The sequence below is a fragment of the Hylobates moloch genome, unplaced genomic scaffold (genome assembly GCF_009828535.3).
Source record: "Hylobates moloch isolate HMO894 unplaced genomic scaffold, HMol_V3 SCAFFOLD_3, whole genome shotgun sequence".
Taxonomy (NCBI): Eukaryota; Metazoa; Chordata; class Mammalia; order Primates; family Hylobatidae; genus Hylobates; species Hylobates moloch.
The window spans coordinates 111,535,023-111,552,412 of NW_026652278.1; the positions used below are offsets into that span (position 1 = coordinate 111,535,023).

A 17,390-nucleotide genomic window follows, 5' to 3' on the forward strand; every position below is an offset into this window, starting at 1 on the left:
AGGAGGAGATCAACTGCAAAGGGGTACAGGGGAACATTTGAAGTGACAGAAATGTTCTATATCTTGATTGCAGTGGTGGTTACGTGATTGACTATACATATCTCAAATTCATCAAATTGTACACTTAAGCTGGGTAAATTGTATTATATGTGTATTAATCTGTTCTCACACTGCTATGAAAAAATACCCAAGACTGGGTAATTTATAAAGTAAAGAGGTTTAATTGACACACAGTTCCTCATTGCTGGGGAGTCCCCAGGAAACTTACAATCATGGCAGAAGGCAAAGGAGAAGCAGACACCTTCACACGGCGGCAGAATGGTGTGAGTATCAGTAGGGTAAATGCCAGATGCTTATAAAACCATCAGATCTCATGAGACTCACTCACTATCACGAACAGCATAGGGGAAAACGCCCACATGATCCAATTACCTCCACCTGGTCCCGCCCTTGATACGTGGGGATTATGGGGATTATAATTCAAGGTGAGATTTTTGGTGGGGACACAGCAAACCATGTCAGTATGTAAATTATATCTCAATATAGCTGCGGTTTTTAAATTTTTTATTTAATTTAAGTCATCCTCACCGGCAGTCATAATATGGAAGAATGTATATCCTGAGGATACTTTCTATAGAAGGGGCCATCCTACTCACTTCTTCCTAGTGATTCCGTTGCATTCTCATCAGTTCCCCCAATCCTGACTGTTGGAGAAATTGTTCACCCTATCTAGAAAGAGAAGCTTAATCAGGGCATAATTCAGGCTGAATCCCTTTGCCGGTACAAAGCTGTTTTGGGGGCCACGATTTTAAAGTATCCTTAACAACTAAAAGCTGAACATTGTCTTCCTAAGTGCATGGAATCTTAGTCTGTGGTTTATAACTAGGCCTGCCAGATGAAATTTGAGTTGGATTTGAGTTCAGATAAACAACAAATAATTTCTTAGCATAATGATGTCCCAAATAATGCATGGGACACATTTTTTAAAAAATTTGATATACCTGGCAACCATATTAATAACACAATAATGATCAGTCCATGTCTTTTCAATTTTATGTATTCATTCACATACTTAGTTAATTAAACTAATTAATTAATCTCATATTATGTCATTGCTGCAGGCATTTTTAGTTACTACTGTTGGAACTACACTTTTTAAGAAACCATATGGCAACTCTAAGGCACTGAGAATGACTACTGAGAAGTAACTGACTTAGGGCCTTGTTAATCAAATTGTGATCAGCAGACCCAGGTAATCATCAACTTGGTACTTGTTAGAAAAGAATCTCAGGTTCTACCCAGACCTACTGAATTCAGAATCTGCATTTTAACAAAATCCCCAGGTGATTCCTATGCACAACACAGTTTTAGAAGCACTGATTTAGAAAGCTGTGTTTTAGGCAAATTTCCAGGCAGTGATATGTAGAATGGACTAAAGGGAAATCGACTGCAAGGATAGAAACACCTTACAAGAACATTTAAAAACCTCAGGCATTACTTCAAAATCTGAATCATGGTGCATGCAGGTAGCACGAATAAAAAGAAAAAAATACTGAAATCAGAAACATTCTAATGAAAAAAATCAATGGGGTTTGGTAACAGACTAGATGGAGAAGGGAGAATAAATGTCAGAATTTGAATATAAATCAAGTAGAAGCATCAAGTACTTCTAATATGATTGGCAGTGGTTCTCAACCTTGGCCACACATTGCAGTCATTTGGGAGCTTTAACAAATACTAATACCTGGGTCCCAATCCTTGAGATTCTGATTTAAGGTGAAACCTCGGCATTAGAATTTTTAAATGCTATACCCAGATAACTGGTAAAACATTTCCGCGTGTGTCTGTGAGGGTGTTCCCAGAAGAAATTAGCATTTGAATCAGCAGACGGAGTGAAAAAGATTCTCCCTCACCAATGTAGGTGGGCATCATCCAATCCACTGAGGGCCCAGACAGAACAAAAAGGCAGAGGAAGAGCATATTTTGCTCTCTCTTAGGAAGCTGGGACATCCATCTTCTCCCTCCTCTGAGACAACAGAACTTCAAGTACTCAGATCCTTGGACTCTAGGACTCACACCAGCAAATCTCCCAGTTTCTCAGGCCTTCAGCCTCAGACTGAATTAACACCACAGGCTTTCCTGTTCTCCAGCTTGAAGATGGCAGACTGTGAGACCTCTTGGTCTCCACAATTACATGAGCTAATTTCCATAAATAAATCCCCTCATATATCTTCATATATCCTATTGCTTCTGTTTCTGTGGAGAACCCCAATTAATACAATTGGCAATCTTTTAGACTTCTCCAGTTGGTTGTAATACACAGTCAGGATTGAGAATGCTCAATTGAAATATTCAGTTTAACTGATAATTTATTAACTCTTTTTTCCAAATAAGTGTAAAATGAAGAGGGAATTCGGTGATAACAGAATCCAAATCTTCTAGTTAGGTGAAATATAAACTAACATATTTTCATTTGCCTGTTAAAATTTCAAATTGAAATTTACATAATTAGAATTAGCTATGATTCCCATTTTTTTCAAAACCTCAATTTGAATGAAATCAGTTAATGACCACTGTAGTTGGATGAGCATTTATGAATATTACTCATACTCCTAAAACACAATATGCAATGAATTGATTCTAATCACAACCATAATTACATATCTTAAGATAGAATAAGGCCTTCAGGAAGAGGGGAGGTAGAATATGACCTGCATAAAATTTATTTCTAAGTAAATGGCCATAATAAAGTAATTACCAGAATTAGGCCCTGTAACTAAAAATCTGAATACAAAAAAATCAAGCAGAACATTTAAGAACTTTATAGCTAATCTGTCACTAAAGCATTATTTCATATATATGCAAAGTAAATACAAAATGTTTTTCAAAAAGAAAAATATTTCCAATGACCTTTCATAAAATGGAAAATTGGCTTACCTCTTCCCTGTGATTCTTAATTGGCATACAAAGAATGCTTTGTGTCTTGTAGCCTGTAATTTGGTCAACTTCTGCATTGAACCGAGGATCCTAGTATGGAAAAAGAAATTCAATTTAATGACTGACCTGTTCAAAGATTGATGTGATTTTTCTGATTTATTAGATTAGAGAAATCTAACCTTGGACTTACCTTGTTACTCTGAGTAACAATTTTATCGTTGTGAAAGGCATCATCATGTAAGTACATATTATATTTGACAAAGATAAATTTAAGTTGCTGAGCTTTTTTATAAGCAGCTAGTGTTTAAGAGAAAAAAATACAGACTCGAACAAATGTTCAGAAATAAAGAAAATTCAAAATATTAACCACTTTAGATAGCTGTACTTAAATTCAGGAAAAAGTGGCATCTCTCCACCTCTGTAATATCATCTCACAACCTGATTCTATTGTGCCTCCAGAACAACCTTTTCAATAAATGACTTTACTTCCCTTGTAAGGGCTCTTTTACAGTTCTTCAGTATTCTGTACTTCTATCTCAAGTATTCCTAAGAATTTAAATTATACACATATATACACAATCTGATTGAGTCAGATTGTAAACAATCCTTTAATCTTTTGAATTTCCCCTTTTACAAGGCACATTATACACATCCAATCATCATAAAGGACTTCTGAGGTGTTAAATTTCTAAGTATGAATTAAAGAAACAAAGGTAAAGTTTAATTTTCCATTACACTTTAGATTGGGAAGATCTCAAATTAGGCTGTAAACTCTACGAGGGTTTTTTGTTGTTGTTGTTGTTCATTACTGTATTCCTAGCACAGGAACTCAATCAAAAGCATGTGTTAAATCAATGAAGGAATTCATTAACAAATAATACCACGGTTATCAAATGTTATCATTTTTACCTTACCATATAGTTTAAAGCAAATCTTGTCAGTAAAGGGAAAACCAAAGTAGAGGAAATCAATAGCTACAACTACATGAGGTAAGAGTGGAATGGAAACAAGCATTCCAGAACATAAACATCTGAATGAGTGCTGTTCCCTTCAAAGTGATAGCCTTGGGGAGTTACATGCTCAATCTAATAATAGCATCACTGCTCCAAAAACTACGCAGTTGGAATTCCCTTCAGAGAATATGGAATATCCACACTGGAAAAGCTCATCTTTTGATGAGCTTTGAAGGTCATTTCTTTTTAAAAAAATAAAAAATAAATTAGTCACAGTAAAGCTCTGAATGAAGTGATTACACTAGATTCCATCAATTGGGGTCAGAAATGAGGCCAATTTTCAACTGAGGGCCCAACTTAGCTTAAAGATAATTTCAAAAGAAAAGCTATAAAATGGTGAAAAATCAGCATAAATATTTTATATTATAAGCACTACTACATTTTTGCTTTTTCTGCAAACATGCTCAAAGTTATATGAATTGAGATGTAGAGAAAAATTTTAGCTGAATCTTCCTAATAAAATTCTTATTTTATCTTTAGATATTGTCTAAAGAAAGCAGACAAGATAATGATGTTGATGAATTAAAGAAGAGAAAAATTATTGATATATAGTGAATTATTTTACAAACCAATAAGTAAAACATGAATAAAAATACATCCTCAGTGTTACTTTGTTAATAAATGTTTGAATTATGAGACAATTTATAAAGAAGACTTAACCCAACTACCTAATCAAAGCAGTAGAGTTTGACAGATTAAATTTAGTAGGAACTTTCACATCTTTTTTGTGTCTACTGTTAGTTTAAAATCAACAGCAGTTCTGAATTTTACTCTCCAGTGAAGTGGGTGGGAATAAATATATCTTTCATTTGAGGTGAAGTTCCAAACTCCTGACATCTCAAGGAGTTTTCCTTTAATAATGTACTCAGTGCAAAGACAATATACATAAAGGAGTTCTAACCCCTCTAGGTCCAGTAAACATCAAAGAAAAAAATGGAACACTACAATCATTGTGATTATTCCTTTCACCATTTGTTTACAAGAACATGACAGTATGAAAGAACACAAGCCTTGGATGTCCACTTGCCATAACAAAGTATCAGGTACCAGAATCCCTTCCTGCTGAAGACATCTATAAGACTAGACAAAATACAAGACAACAAAGCCATGGGCAGAGCAAAGAGAAAGACAACATACGTCATTGCCATTCAACATTCTGGCTTTCTGCCTGAGGGCGTTTTCCTGCTTTAGAGAAGGCAGGTGCTACCCAATGAGAGCAACACTTTGAAACAGAACTGAATGGAGCTCCAAACTTCTGAAGTGGTTGGAAAGTATAAAGCACAGGGGCTGTGCTAGGGGGTTGGAAGGAAGATGGTTAGGAAGCGGTAACCAAAATATACTGAGTTTCTAGTCACTTTGGGCATGTATAGGGCAAAAAACCTAAAGGACTAGCAAAAATTATCTGCTGAAGGCTAAAAACTGAATGTGACACCAATTAGTGAAGTGTTTGGAGACAATGGAGTTCCAGCCCAGCCACAGTAGAGAATTCATTCAGCAGCTCAGGCATTGAGACAGGGAAAGACCACTCCTTAGGAGTAAGGACTATACCATATCTTTGGGGGTACTCCCTAAGACTGAATTCAAAAGATCCACTCTAACAAATAATAAGACCAAGCCTGACAGGATCAAAAGAATCTGCCAGTAATTTTACTGCCTGCCCGAACAAATCTCATCCCTTTTTTAAAGGAAGAGGATATAATCCAAATGTAGTGAAACAGACTATGACCAGCAGACAATACAAAATCACCACATATGTAAAGAAACAGGAAAATGAAACCCATAGTAAAGAGAAAAAGTAGTCAATAGAAAACGACCCCAAGATGATTCACATGTTGGACTTCACAGATAAGGACTTTAAAGCAGCTATTAAAAATTAATGTAGGGATTTAAAGAAAAATATAGTAATAACTTCTTTGCAGAGATGGGAATCTCTGCAAGGAAAGAAAAAACTATTAAAATAGTCAAATGAAAATTCTAGAACTGAAAAGTATAGTGTGTAAAACACCAAGTTCATTAACACATTTAACAGCCCACTGAAAACAGCTGAAGAGTCAGTGACCCTGAAGATAGATCAACAGAAAGTATCCATTCAGAAGGATTGAAAGGAAAAAGAAAACAAACCATAAAACATTAACAAAGTTTCAGTGTCTTTTAGGTTACTATCAAGTGTGTATACACACACACACACACACACACACACACATATATTTGGAGTCCCAAAGATAATGAAGCTGAAAAATATTTAAAGACTTATAAAGAAAAATTTCCCAAATTGATGAAAACCTTGAGCTTACATACATGGTGTGAAAATGATATGTAGGGTGAAACATATAAGTCGAAAACAATACAAAGGATGGCTGACCTCTCCCATGAAAAATGAAGACAAGAAAAAAATGAGAAAGCTCTTTTTTAAAATATTGAAAGAAAACTACTATCAACTGATAGTGGTTCATCTATCCAGTGAAAATATCCTTCAAGAATATAGGCAAAATAAAGGCATTTTCAGATAAACTAAAACTGAGAGTATTTGTCAGCATTGTATGTACTATAAGAAGTGTGAAAGGAAATTCTGTAGTCTAAAGAGAAAGATACTAAAATCTAGAAAGAGCTAGAAATGTGGCTTGAGCACGAATATATACATATATAAACAATAAGGAAGCCTAGTCTTTCATTTTTGGAGAACAAAACACCCAACAGAGGAAAAAAAGAAGAAAAATAATGCATCTTTAGTTGTTGGATGAAATTGGAAGTATCAGTATGAATTCAGTTGTTTTTATTATAATAAGTGGATAGATATAGAAATAAATACAATATAGATGTGTATGTATATTTATATATTATTTTCCTAGCTCTGTCTGCTAATATACCAGCAACAATGAGCACATCTAGTGCCTTAATCTTGGTTTCTTAATACTATTCCCCCCACTAAAAGAAACCAGGGCTGCTTGGGAAAAAAGAATGATTCTAGGGCTAGGGCACGGAAAGTGTAAGACAGGCCTCAAACATTCTGATTAGCCAGAAAGTGAAAAAAATGCCCCAAAAGTAATGAGGACATAACAAAAAGACACAGGACTCAGCAAATTTGTAATAATTTGAACATCAGCATAAAGATAATAAGAGAACATAATTGACTAAATAAAATATTACACGAGTCCATAATGATGTGGATGCATGAATGAAGGAGAAGGCAAAACTCTCCCTTACATTAGAATTTCAGCTAATAAATATAAGAGGTATGATGGAGTTAGAAAATCAGTGGATGCTAAAGCTGGTCAGTAGGTTGTTGATGAACAGAGTATTTACACAGTCTCAAAGTATCTGCCCACATGATACTTATTAATTACAATGGGAAAAACTATTGGAGAAACCTGGTGGATATCACTTTAAAAAAGTTATCAAATTTAACATCATCAATACTTACATCACATAAATATGTCTCCTTATAAGATGCACTAAGAAGGTGTGTGGTATAATTAAACATGTTTCTGATCTTTGTTCCCAGTTCCTGACACAGACCTCCTAAAGGCCATGGGATTTCTTGAGTGATACTAGTTATTTCCATATTTGCAACAAGCCCTTTTCAACCATACCCGAATTCACACTAATGAGGTGAGCCCTAGAAGGCTTCAGGATTAGGGGTGGGAAACAGAAAACCCAACCTTGTGATTAGAGGTTTAGAACTTCCAGTCCCACCACCAACCTCTGGAGAGGGGAGACTGGCTGGAGATTGAATCCACTCACCAATGGCCAATAATGTAATCAATCATACCTACATAATAAAACCTCAATAAAAAGCTGAGAAGAATGAGGTCTAGGGAAGCTTCCAGGGTGGTGAACATATTGATGTGCTGGGATGCTGGCATTCTGGAGAAGGCATAGAAGCTCTGCACACCACCCCAGCCCCTGCCACCTCCCATACCTTGCCCTATGCATCTCTTCCATTTGGCTGCTCCTGTGTTGTATGTGACCTTTTTAATAAAACTGTAATCATAAGTGTAGTGCTTTCTTGAGTTCCGTGAGTCATTCTATCTAATTACTGAACCTAAGTGGGGGTCACTAGAATCCTTGAATTGGTAGTCAGCCTGGAAGAAGTGTGATACCCTAGGGATCCCACTTGTGGCTGACATCTGAAGTTGGGGCAGGCTTGTGGGATTCAGCCCTTAACATGCAGGGTCAGTGCTAACTCCATGAGGTTAAGAATCAGAACTGAATTGGGTTGAATTGGGTTGCAGTGTCAAAGAACTAGAAAATTAAATAGTTGTTGCTTAGTTAAGGTGTTAGCATTAACATATATGGTATTCCAGCTAAAAGGGCCTAGCTTGAATCTATTTGTGAAGGACATTCTACAAAATAACAGGCCTGTACCCTTTAACAATGTCTAAATTTAAAAAGATAAAGAAATGCTGAGAAACTGTTTCAGATGGAGGGGAGACTAAAGAGACATTACAACTATGTGCAATATGGGATCCTGAATACTATCCTGGATTGGGAGAAAATAACTCTAAAGCTTATTAATGGGATGGAACAACTGATGAAATTTTGACTATGGACTGTTAATAGTCTTGTATCAGATTAGATAATAGTATTGTATCAATATAAAATTTCCTGATTTTGATAATTTTATTATGGCTGGGTAAGAGAATATTCTTATTAGAAAATATACACTGAACTATTTAGTAAAAACATATCTTTAGCTTATTAAATCTTTCAGAAATTATAAGCATATATTACTTATATGCATTATAGAGTGAAAAAGAGGAAACGATAAAGCAAATGGGGCAAAAAAATTACTGGAGAATCTGGGTAAAGGGTGTATGGCAGTTTCTTATACTGGTCTTGCAACTTTTCTGTGAGTTTAAAATTATATCAAAATAAAAATAACAGAAAATTTAAAAAAGGAAACAACACAGACGACTCAACAAATTATAAGGCTGGTTTTCTTCCACAGAGTGGAATTTTTAAGACAATGCCTGAAACATTGAACAAGCATAGACACAGCAGTTCCCAGACTGTGTTCCCAGGGGCACAGTTACACTTCGATTAGGAGATTTGTCCAAATTACAACAATTGCTAGGGGTTTTCTTTTTCTTCTAGAATTCATCTGGAAATAATCATCTGAAATTCAGTTGAAACAGTTCGTATTCTTTTAGAAAAATATATTGATAAATAGTTGAAGTAGAAAGTAAGACCTGCATGGTGAGAGAAGGTGAAAATTTGTTTCTCTGGAGAAAAAAAAATGAAAGGGAAAGATGAAGTGGGGAAGGAAGGAATAATAGCTACATGGTCAAGGCCACATAAGTGGCAATTTGACCCTTCCCTAAGACCCTCCAAGTTTTCTCTCCAGAAATCATGGCTCACATGGAGTGTCTGTCCTGGAGTAGAAACAGGACATGAGTCTGAGTTTTGTACTCTAATTGACTTGGGAGAAGGAGAGATGTTTTGACAATGTAAATCCTTAATACATAGGAATCATGGGAAGGTTTAAGACTTCCTTAGGACATGGAATGGGGTTCAGGGCAATCCTGTGTAGTTATTGGATGTTATCTGGTTTTCCTATAAAAGGAAAATACCAAGCACATTTATATAGTAGCTCTGATTATATATCTTAGTATTAATAGCTTCTTAGTATAAGTGTTAATATCTTATTAATAAATGTGTTAATATCTTCTTGTTATTTATAAATGCTGTGCCAAGCCAGTTGCAGTGGCGTGCACCTGTGGTCCCACCTACTCAGGACCATAGTCACTTCTCGTGTAGTTGAAGTGAGTGGATCACCTAATCCAGGACTCCAACCTGAGCAACACAGTGAGACTCTGGCTTAAAATAAATAAATAAATACATACATACATACATACATACACACATACATACATACATACATACATACATACATGGTGTGGCACATTGAAGGTAGTTGCATGATGGTGGGCTGATGCATGAGACCATGTGTGACTGAACATCAATGTACAGGTAGCATTTACCAACTAATCTTTTCATCGGTATTTATAGGTCTACATAAGAATCACTGGTCTGAGTAGTGGAGCTTGTCTTGTATTTTGAATATATGAATATGTTTTCTTATCAGTAATAAAACAATAGAATTTTTCAAATTTATATCACTTTATATCATTTTCTGTTACAAAGTTCTAAAAGTGAACTAAATATAGGTCATTTGTTATAATTAACTTTATAAGACTTTAAAAAAATTTCTCAGCATCAATCAGTATTATTCTGTTTCGCAGACACCTCTCTTGGTTTCCCACAGCGACATTACATCCTTTAAAGTGGTCTACAGTCAAATAAGCTTAAGAAATACTGCCATACAGTGTCATTTTTACAGATGCATGTTTAAAGAGCTAGGACTCAGAAAACATTAGAATATATTTTTATATCCTGACTACTTTAAAAAAATATAGTATTTTAATTATTCAAATTATGGATGGTGCTTAGTAATGAATTACCCATTAGCCAACTGACTTCCACTGCTAATATCAATATAAATTAGATCACAATGTAAATTAGATCACAATGTAAATTAGATCACAGATCAACCCCCACAAGTTCTAATGAAATTCTTGGGACATGAAATAACTCCTGCAAGGCTACTATAAATACAGATCAAGGGTACCAAAGGTGAAGTAGCAACATGAGAAATCCACAGGCTAAGAGACATCACCCCGGGAGCAGTGCAAATCAAGGACACTAGCTGTTTTGAACAATAGTACAAGAATTAAATCATTATCAAATGCAAAACAGAAAATACATTGTCAAAACTTTGACGATGGTAGGCAGATTAAATAAAACGCATATAAGTGAAGAATTCTCAGGGCTGGAGACACTTAGGACCATGAAGACAAATAAAGGCTTTCTCAACAAAGCTGGAGAATATCTATGATCCTACTGTACTCTTGGGACCATAGTGCCATTGAAAAGTGGATACCCAGCTGTCACTTAAGACAGGAAGGGGATTCTGCAAACTTGGCAGCAATCCTTCAGCTGTGTCCTTAATACCCCTCTTGGAATCTGCTACAGTGTGAAGTTACTACAGAGCTCAAAGAGGTCATAGACATACTCTACGAAGACCAGTAAATTTTTCCAAGAGAATCAAAATTGAACACATTGCTTATATAGAATGGATTCTGAAAAAACATTTCAGGACTTAACCTAGATGAACTATCACACCCCAAATCCCGGCCCTCGGTATTACTCACTAGTAGTACCATTATTCATTTACTCAACTTCAAAACCTGGGTCATCTTCAACTCCTCTTTTCCCTTCACTTGCATCTCCTATTAGCTGCCAAGTTCAGCAGATTCTATTAGGTTGGTGCAAAAGTAATCGTGGTTTTTGCCATTAAAAGTAATAGCAATTACTTTTGCACCAACCTAATACTTCTTCATCTGAAATCCATTCCCTCTTTTTGATCTTTAAGGCCAGGGTCCTTGTTAAGGTCCTTACTTCCTCATATTTACTTAGACTATTAAGATAATCTTCTATCCTCCCAACTTGTAGCATTTCCCCCTCTAATTCATTTTAAGACTACTGTAAAATTAATCCTTCCAAGGCACAATTTAAATCATACTAGTTCCCCTTTCGAAACATCTTCAGTTACTCCTCATGTTTCTAAACCAAATATATATTCCTCAGCCTGGCATTCAAGACCTCAGTAATTTCCTGGCTGTGCTCCCACAGCTCCTTCTTATCCACACACTTACATGTCCAGATTCTTATCCACACACTTACATGGTCCTACTTGCCTATCTCTTCTAACTTCTCTTTACCTCTGGATCTCACCATGCACAAATCTCAATTTATTCAATTTATTCAAATTTTCCGGGATCTGTATCAGACATTGCTCCCTCAAAGAAATCTTCTTCTGGCCGGGCACGGTGGCTCACTCCTGTAATCCCAGCACTTTGGGAGGCTGAGACAGGAGGATCATCTGAGGTCAGGAGCTCGAGACCAGCCTGGCCAACATGGTGAAACTCCGTCTCTACTAAAAATACAAAAATTAGCCAGGTGTGGTGGCGGGTACCTGTAATCCCAGCTACTCAGGAGGCTGAGGCAGGAGAATCACTTGAATCTGGCAGGCAAAGGTTGCAGTGAGTCGAGATCGTGTCACTGCACTCCAGCCTGGGTAGCAGAGTGAGATTCCATCTTAAAAAAGAAAAAAAAGAAATCTTCCTTCATCTTTCCCACTAGATGTCCTATCCTGCTTCTCTGAACCTTATCACATTTTTCTTGGCATCTGTTATGACCTGCTCTCTATGCTATTTATCTATTGCATGTACTATTATTTTAATTCAACCAATATTTACCAAGCCCTATGTGCCAGGCACTATAAGGCACCAGGAACACAATAAAACAGCTATGACTCTCTGAATTAAATGAACTGAGCCAGAATTACCACTGAATCTTTATAGTGTACCACACAGTAGAAAGCTAGAACAATTGTTCTATCAAGATACTGTAAGATACCTCATAAACATATAAAGTGCCATTCAGTTCAGATGCTTGGTTTTAAAACTAAAATTCCATTAATAAAAAGGATTATTTTAAATGGAAAATTTGAAGAATCTTACAGTGTAACCTTTAAGCCCTTAATTAAAGACTTGTGCATAGGTATAGCAAAAGCAGAAGAAATAACAAATCTTTCCATTGAAAACTTTTAGAGCAAAAATTTCCATTTTTTTGAAGACATCTGTAAGTTTATCTGTTTAAAAAATGAAAGAGAGGATAGAAGGAAAGAAAACCAGACTTTGGTATCAATGGGACTTTGAATGAATATGATTAATTGAATGAATGAATTAAAAGAGACTGAGGTTTTTTTTTTGTTTTTGCACCTATCATTTTAGAATCTCAGTAAAATCCTAAGAGGTTCATGTGGGGATAACATAGATGGGGATATGCATAGTGATCAGATAAAAAGGTGGGAGAATATAACCATGAGATGAGCTATACTAAATTATCATTAAGGAGAAAAACAAGATGAGATTTCCTTAAGTGAACCACCAGGAAAGAAACTCTGGCAATTAAAGATGGGAAAATTCTTAGCATACATTCCAGTTTTAAATAAGTATGCAAATTATTACATCTCAGTTTCAAATATCCCCACCATTCATGATTGCTATCCAATGCCCCAGCCATAGTACCCTCCCCAGCACCTGACCTGCTCTCATGGTCCCCCGTTTACCTCATATGCATCTTTGATGTTCAAGGGCTCACCAAGTGCTGCCACATGTCCCACAATGCCTTTGTTCCATTCTAAGCGGATACAGTTATTTGAAGCTTCTTCCAGTGTTGAACCTTCAGCAACATCAAAGAGGCGGCTGATAAGAAACTTGTCATTGGAGCTGTCTTCACAGACAAGGAACAGGGAATAGCGGTCAGCAGAGATGAGTCCATGGATATGCAAGAAAATTTTGTGACATAAGGCTGTGACATCCAAATGACTAGAAATATCCTTCACTAATTCCAACAGTCTTGAGCACTGGTCCCCTTCATCATGATCAAACCTTGGAGGGGTTAGAGGCATCTGTTCCTTTTTTTCTGAGTCAGAGAGGAAACTCACAGTTCCCTCAGAATCCTTGACAACAATGGGTCTAAGAGGCCGGTCAAATTCAGAGGCAGAGATTTTCCTGGTTGGTGTTCCAGGGGCGCTGTTATCTGCACGAGGACTCTGCTGCAAGGGACAAGAGCAAGATTCGGCGTGGCCTCTGATACCTTCCTTGCACACAGGGATGGTGTGAACTCTCTCAGCAAACCATGCGTTGACCATTTCTCTGCAGAACAGAACATGCAGACACATTAGATACTTGAAGAGGAAGGGTGCTATGCCTGAGAGCTCCTAAACTGATGAGACAATAATTTGATATGTTACAGAAAATAAAAACAAGATGGTTTACTTAAGACATATGATTTTGGCCAGGAACAGTGGTTCACACCTGCAATTCCACCACCTTGGGAGGCTGAGGTGGGAGGACTGCATGAGGCCAGGAGTTGGAGACCAGCCTGGGAAACCTAGTGAGACCCTGTCTCTAGAAAAAATTAAAAAATTAGGTGGGCATGATAGCACGTGCCTATGATCCTAACTACTGGGGAGACTGAGGCAGGAGGGTTGCTTGAGCCCAGGAGTTCGAGGCTGTAGTGAGGTATGATCACACCACTGCACCACTGCACTTCAGCCTGGGTGACAAAGTGAGACTCCCTCAAAAAAAAAAAAAAAAAAAAGACAATTTTATTTTGGAAAACAATAGAGGACAATTGCTTTAATGAACATCTTAATAAAGGCTGACTTCTATATACATAATTTTATATATCTGATTTCCGCATATCAAGCATAAAGTCTGCTTCTCTCAAAATTAGCTTATATTAAAAAGTAAAAGACACTAAATTTGCCAAGTTTTAGGAAAATATAAATATGCACATTAATTTGATGTTTAAAACACATAACTTGTTCTGAAGTTAAATATTTGAAAACTATAACAAATATTTGTCTAAATTTGGCTTGCTACTATGCCTATTTTAGATAGTTATATCTATATTGCAAAAGTAGATAAGTTTAGAAGGATTAATGAAAGAGACAAATAATTGAATCTTGTATAGAAAAATCAGACTTTTGTAAATATTATCCCAATAATGTTTGTTTAATAATGGTAAAAAAAAAAAGATCTCTTTTTCTAGATTATCTACAACTATTTTAAAGTAGGCTTTATCTAAGTTTAAAAATGCAGTCCAAGAAAACTGAAGGCATTTATGTTTTTAATGTACCCTCCTGTGAAAGAAAATCATTTGAGCTAAAGCTGTCACAGTAGGTGACTTTTTAAAACAAACATACCAGATCATACACAATCCAAAACATGTTGTTCAATTCAAATAATTCCCCTCAGAACGCTGTAATCTTACACCAATTAATGGTGTCATTACTCTAGACATTTTTGGAACTCTTCTTTTGAAACAAACTTCTGAAACAATTTATAATCCAAATAAAAATACTAATTTTATCTAAAAATTAGACCTTGTTTCTCACTAACTCCTCCTCCGAAAATGAACAAATAAAACAAAAACAAAAAAAAACCTATGGTAACAGCTAACTTAATTCTCTATCTTCTGATAAGACATGACCCTTTAGAAAACTCAAACTTACCTTCAAAAGATAAAAACTTGCTGTAACTGAGGATATTTCAAATAATTTGCCTATACAAAAAGCAATGTAATCTCAAATCTACAGTGACATAATTTACTGTTTATACCAAACAAAAGGCCAGGATAAAAAAGTTTGACAATGTACTATTTTGGAGATAGTATAGGGATGTAGTCACTCTCCAAAGTTTTTGGTTGTAGTTAACAATTGATATTACTTCAGCCGGGAGCGGTGGCTCACGCCTGTAATCCCAGCACTTTGGGAGGCTGAGGCGGGCGGATCATGAGGTCAGGAAATCAAGACCATCCTGGCTACATGGTGAAACCCCGTCTCTACCAAAAATACAAAAAAAATTAGCCGGGCTTCGTGGCGGGCGCCTGTAGTCCCAGCTACTCGGGAGGCTGAGGCAGGAGAATGGCCTGAACCCGGGAGGCTGAGCTTACAGTGAGCCAAGATCGCACCACTACACTCCCGCCTGGGCTACAGTTTGAGACTCCATCTCAAAAAAAAAAAAAAAAAAAAAAAGGCAATACCTAACAAATTTTAAATATATCTATCCTTTGTTCCAGAGATTTTACACGTGACAAAGGAAATACAAGGGTATTTACTGTATATAGTAAGTACGTTTCCTATAGCAGATAAGAAGCAACCTAATATCACCAATAGAAGGCTGACTAAATACATCATGGCACATTTACACAAGAGAACACTAGGCAGACATTAAAACATGATTATATATACTGATATGTATGATATGAATTAATTAAGTGAAAACAGAAGATGTAAAAGAGTTTGAAAAGAACACACCGTCTTATTTCTGAGTCTTTACTAAGTCTTTCATTTATGGGATGTTCCCCTAATTATTTCATTTTGAACAATGATGTATTATTTGTTAAATATACATTACTCTGAAATGATACCCCATCCAGAATGTAATGGGTCAAAATGAAAAGATAAAAATATTACCTCCCTTATAATTTCAAGAGTTGAATACAGTTATAAAAGTCTCCAAAAAGTTTAGGAGAAATAAGTTTAAGAAATCCATTGTAAATATGGTGACTATAGTTAATAATAATGTATTGTATATTTAAAAATTGCTGAAAGAGAAGATTTTAAGGGTTCTCACCACAAAAAAAGATAAGTATGAGACAATGCATATGTAAACTAGCTTGACTTAGCCATTCCACAATGTATACATACATCAAAGCATCATGCTGTACACCTTAAATACATATAATTGTTGTCAATTAAAAAATTAATTTAAAAATATCCAATGAGTAATTTAAAGGAAAACAACCTCGCTGGCCTTATGAATTGACTGACTTTCTAATAAAGAGGTATTACAAATTTGAAGAAGCACGAAAGCAATGTGGTAGGTAAGTGTATTGTACAAATCACAAGCATATACCTACACAGATTTTTAAAAACATATAATTGTCCTAATGTTTCATAGATGCATGCTGTGACTTAGGACAAAATTTCCAGTGAAGACAACATACATTAATTAAAATAATTCAGTATCTCAAAACCTTAGAAGTGAAGGTGACAAACTCTGGGATTTGCTTATGTAGCCCCCAGAATTGCCCTAATAGTGCCAAAGACACTGATGTTAAAAATGCATGTGAAGCAGTGGTTTGTAGTTCTCTTTGAAGAGGTCCTTCACATACCTTGTAAGTTGGATTCCTAGGTATTTTATTCTCTTTGAAGCAATTGTGAATGGGAGTTCACTCATGATTTGTCTCTCTGTTTGTCTGTGATTGGTGTACAAGAATGCTTGTGATTTTTGTACATTGATTTTGTATCCTGAGACTTTGCTGAAGTTGCTAATCAGCTTAAGGAGATTTGGGGCTGAGACAATGGGATTTTCTAGATATACAATCATGTCATCTGCAAACAGGGACAGTTTGACTTCCTCTTTTCCTAATTGAATACCCTTTATTTCCTTCTCCTGCCTGATTGCTCTGGCCAGAACTTCCAGCACTATGTTGAATAGGAGCGGTGAGAGAGGGCATCCCTGTCTTGTGCCAGTTTTCAGAGGGAATGCTTCCAGTTTTTGCCCATTCAGTATGATATTGGCTGTGGGTTTGTCGTAGATAGCTCTTATTATTTTGAGATACGTCCCATCAATACCTAATTTATTGAGAGTTTTTAGCATGAAGGGTTGTTGAATTTTGTCAAAAGCCTTTTCTGCATCTATTGAGATAATCATGTGGTTTTTGTCTTTGGTTCTGTTTATATGCTGGATTACATTTATCGATTTGCGTATGTTGAACCAGCCTTGCATCCCAGGGATGAAG

At 36.1% G+C, this 17,390-nt stretch overlaps 1 protein-coding gene across 2 annotated transcripts in view; it reads right to left on the bottom strand.

The window, feature by feature from the left end:
• Positions 1 to 17,390, bottom strand: part of PDE5A (phosphodiesterase 5A) — a 137,160-nt gene that overhangs the window by 96,290 nt on the left and 23,480 nt on the right. For both annotated transcript variants that reach the window (XM_032146506.2, XM_032146511.2), the window contains exons 2-3: positions 13,144 to 13,732; positions 2,938 to 3,027 (exon numbers count right to left, since the gene is read on the bottom strand). In XM_032146506.2, coding sequence (XP_032002397.1) covers positions 2,938 to 3,027; positions 13,144 to 13,732 — 679 coding nt within the window. The remainder of the gene's footprint in view (positions 1 to 2,937; positions 3,028 to 13,143; positions 13,733 to 17,390) is intronic.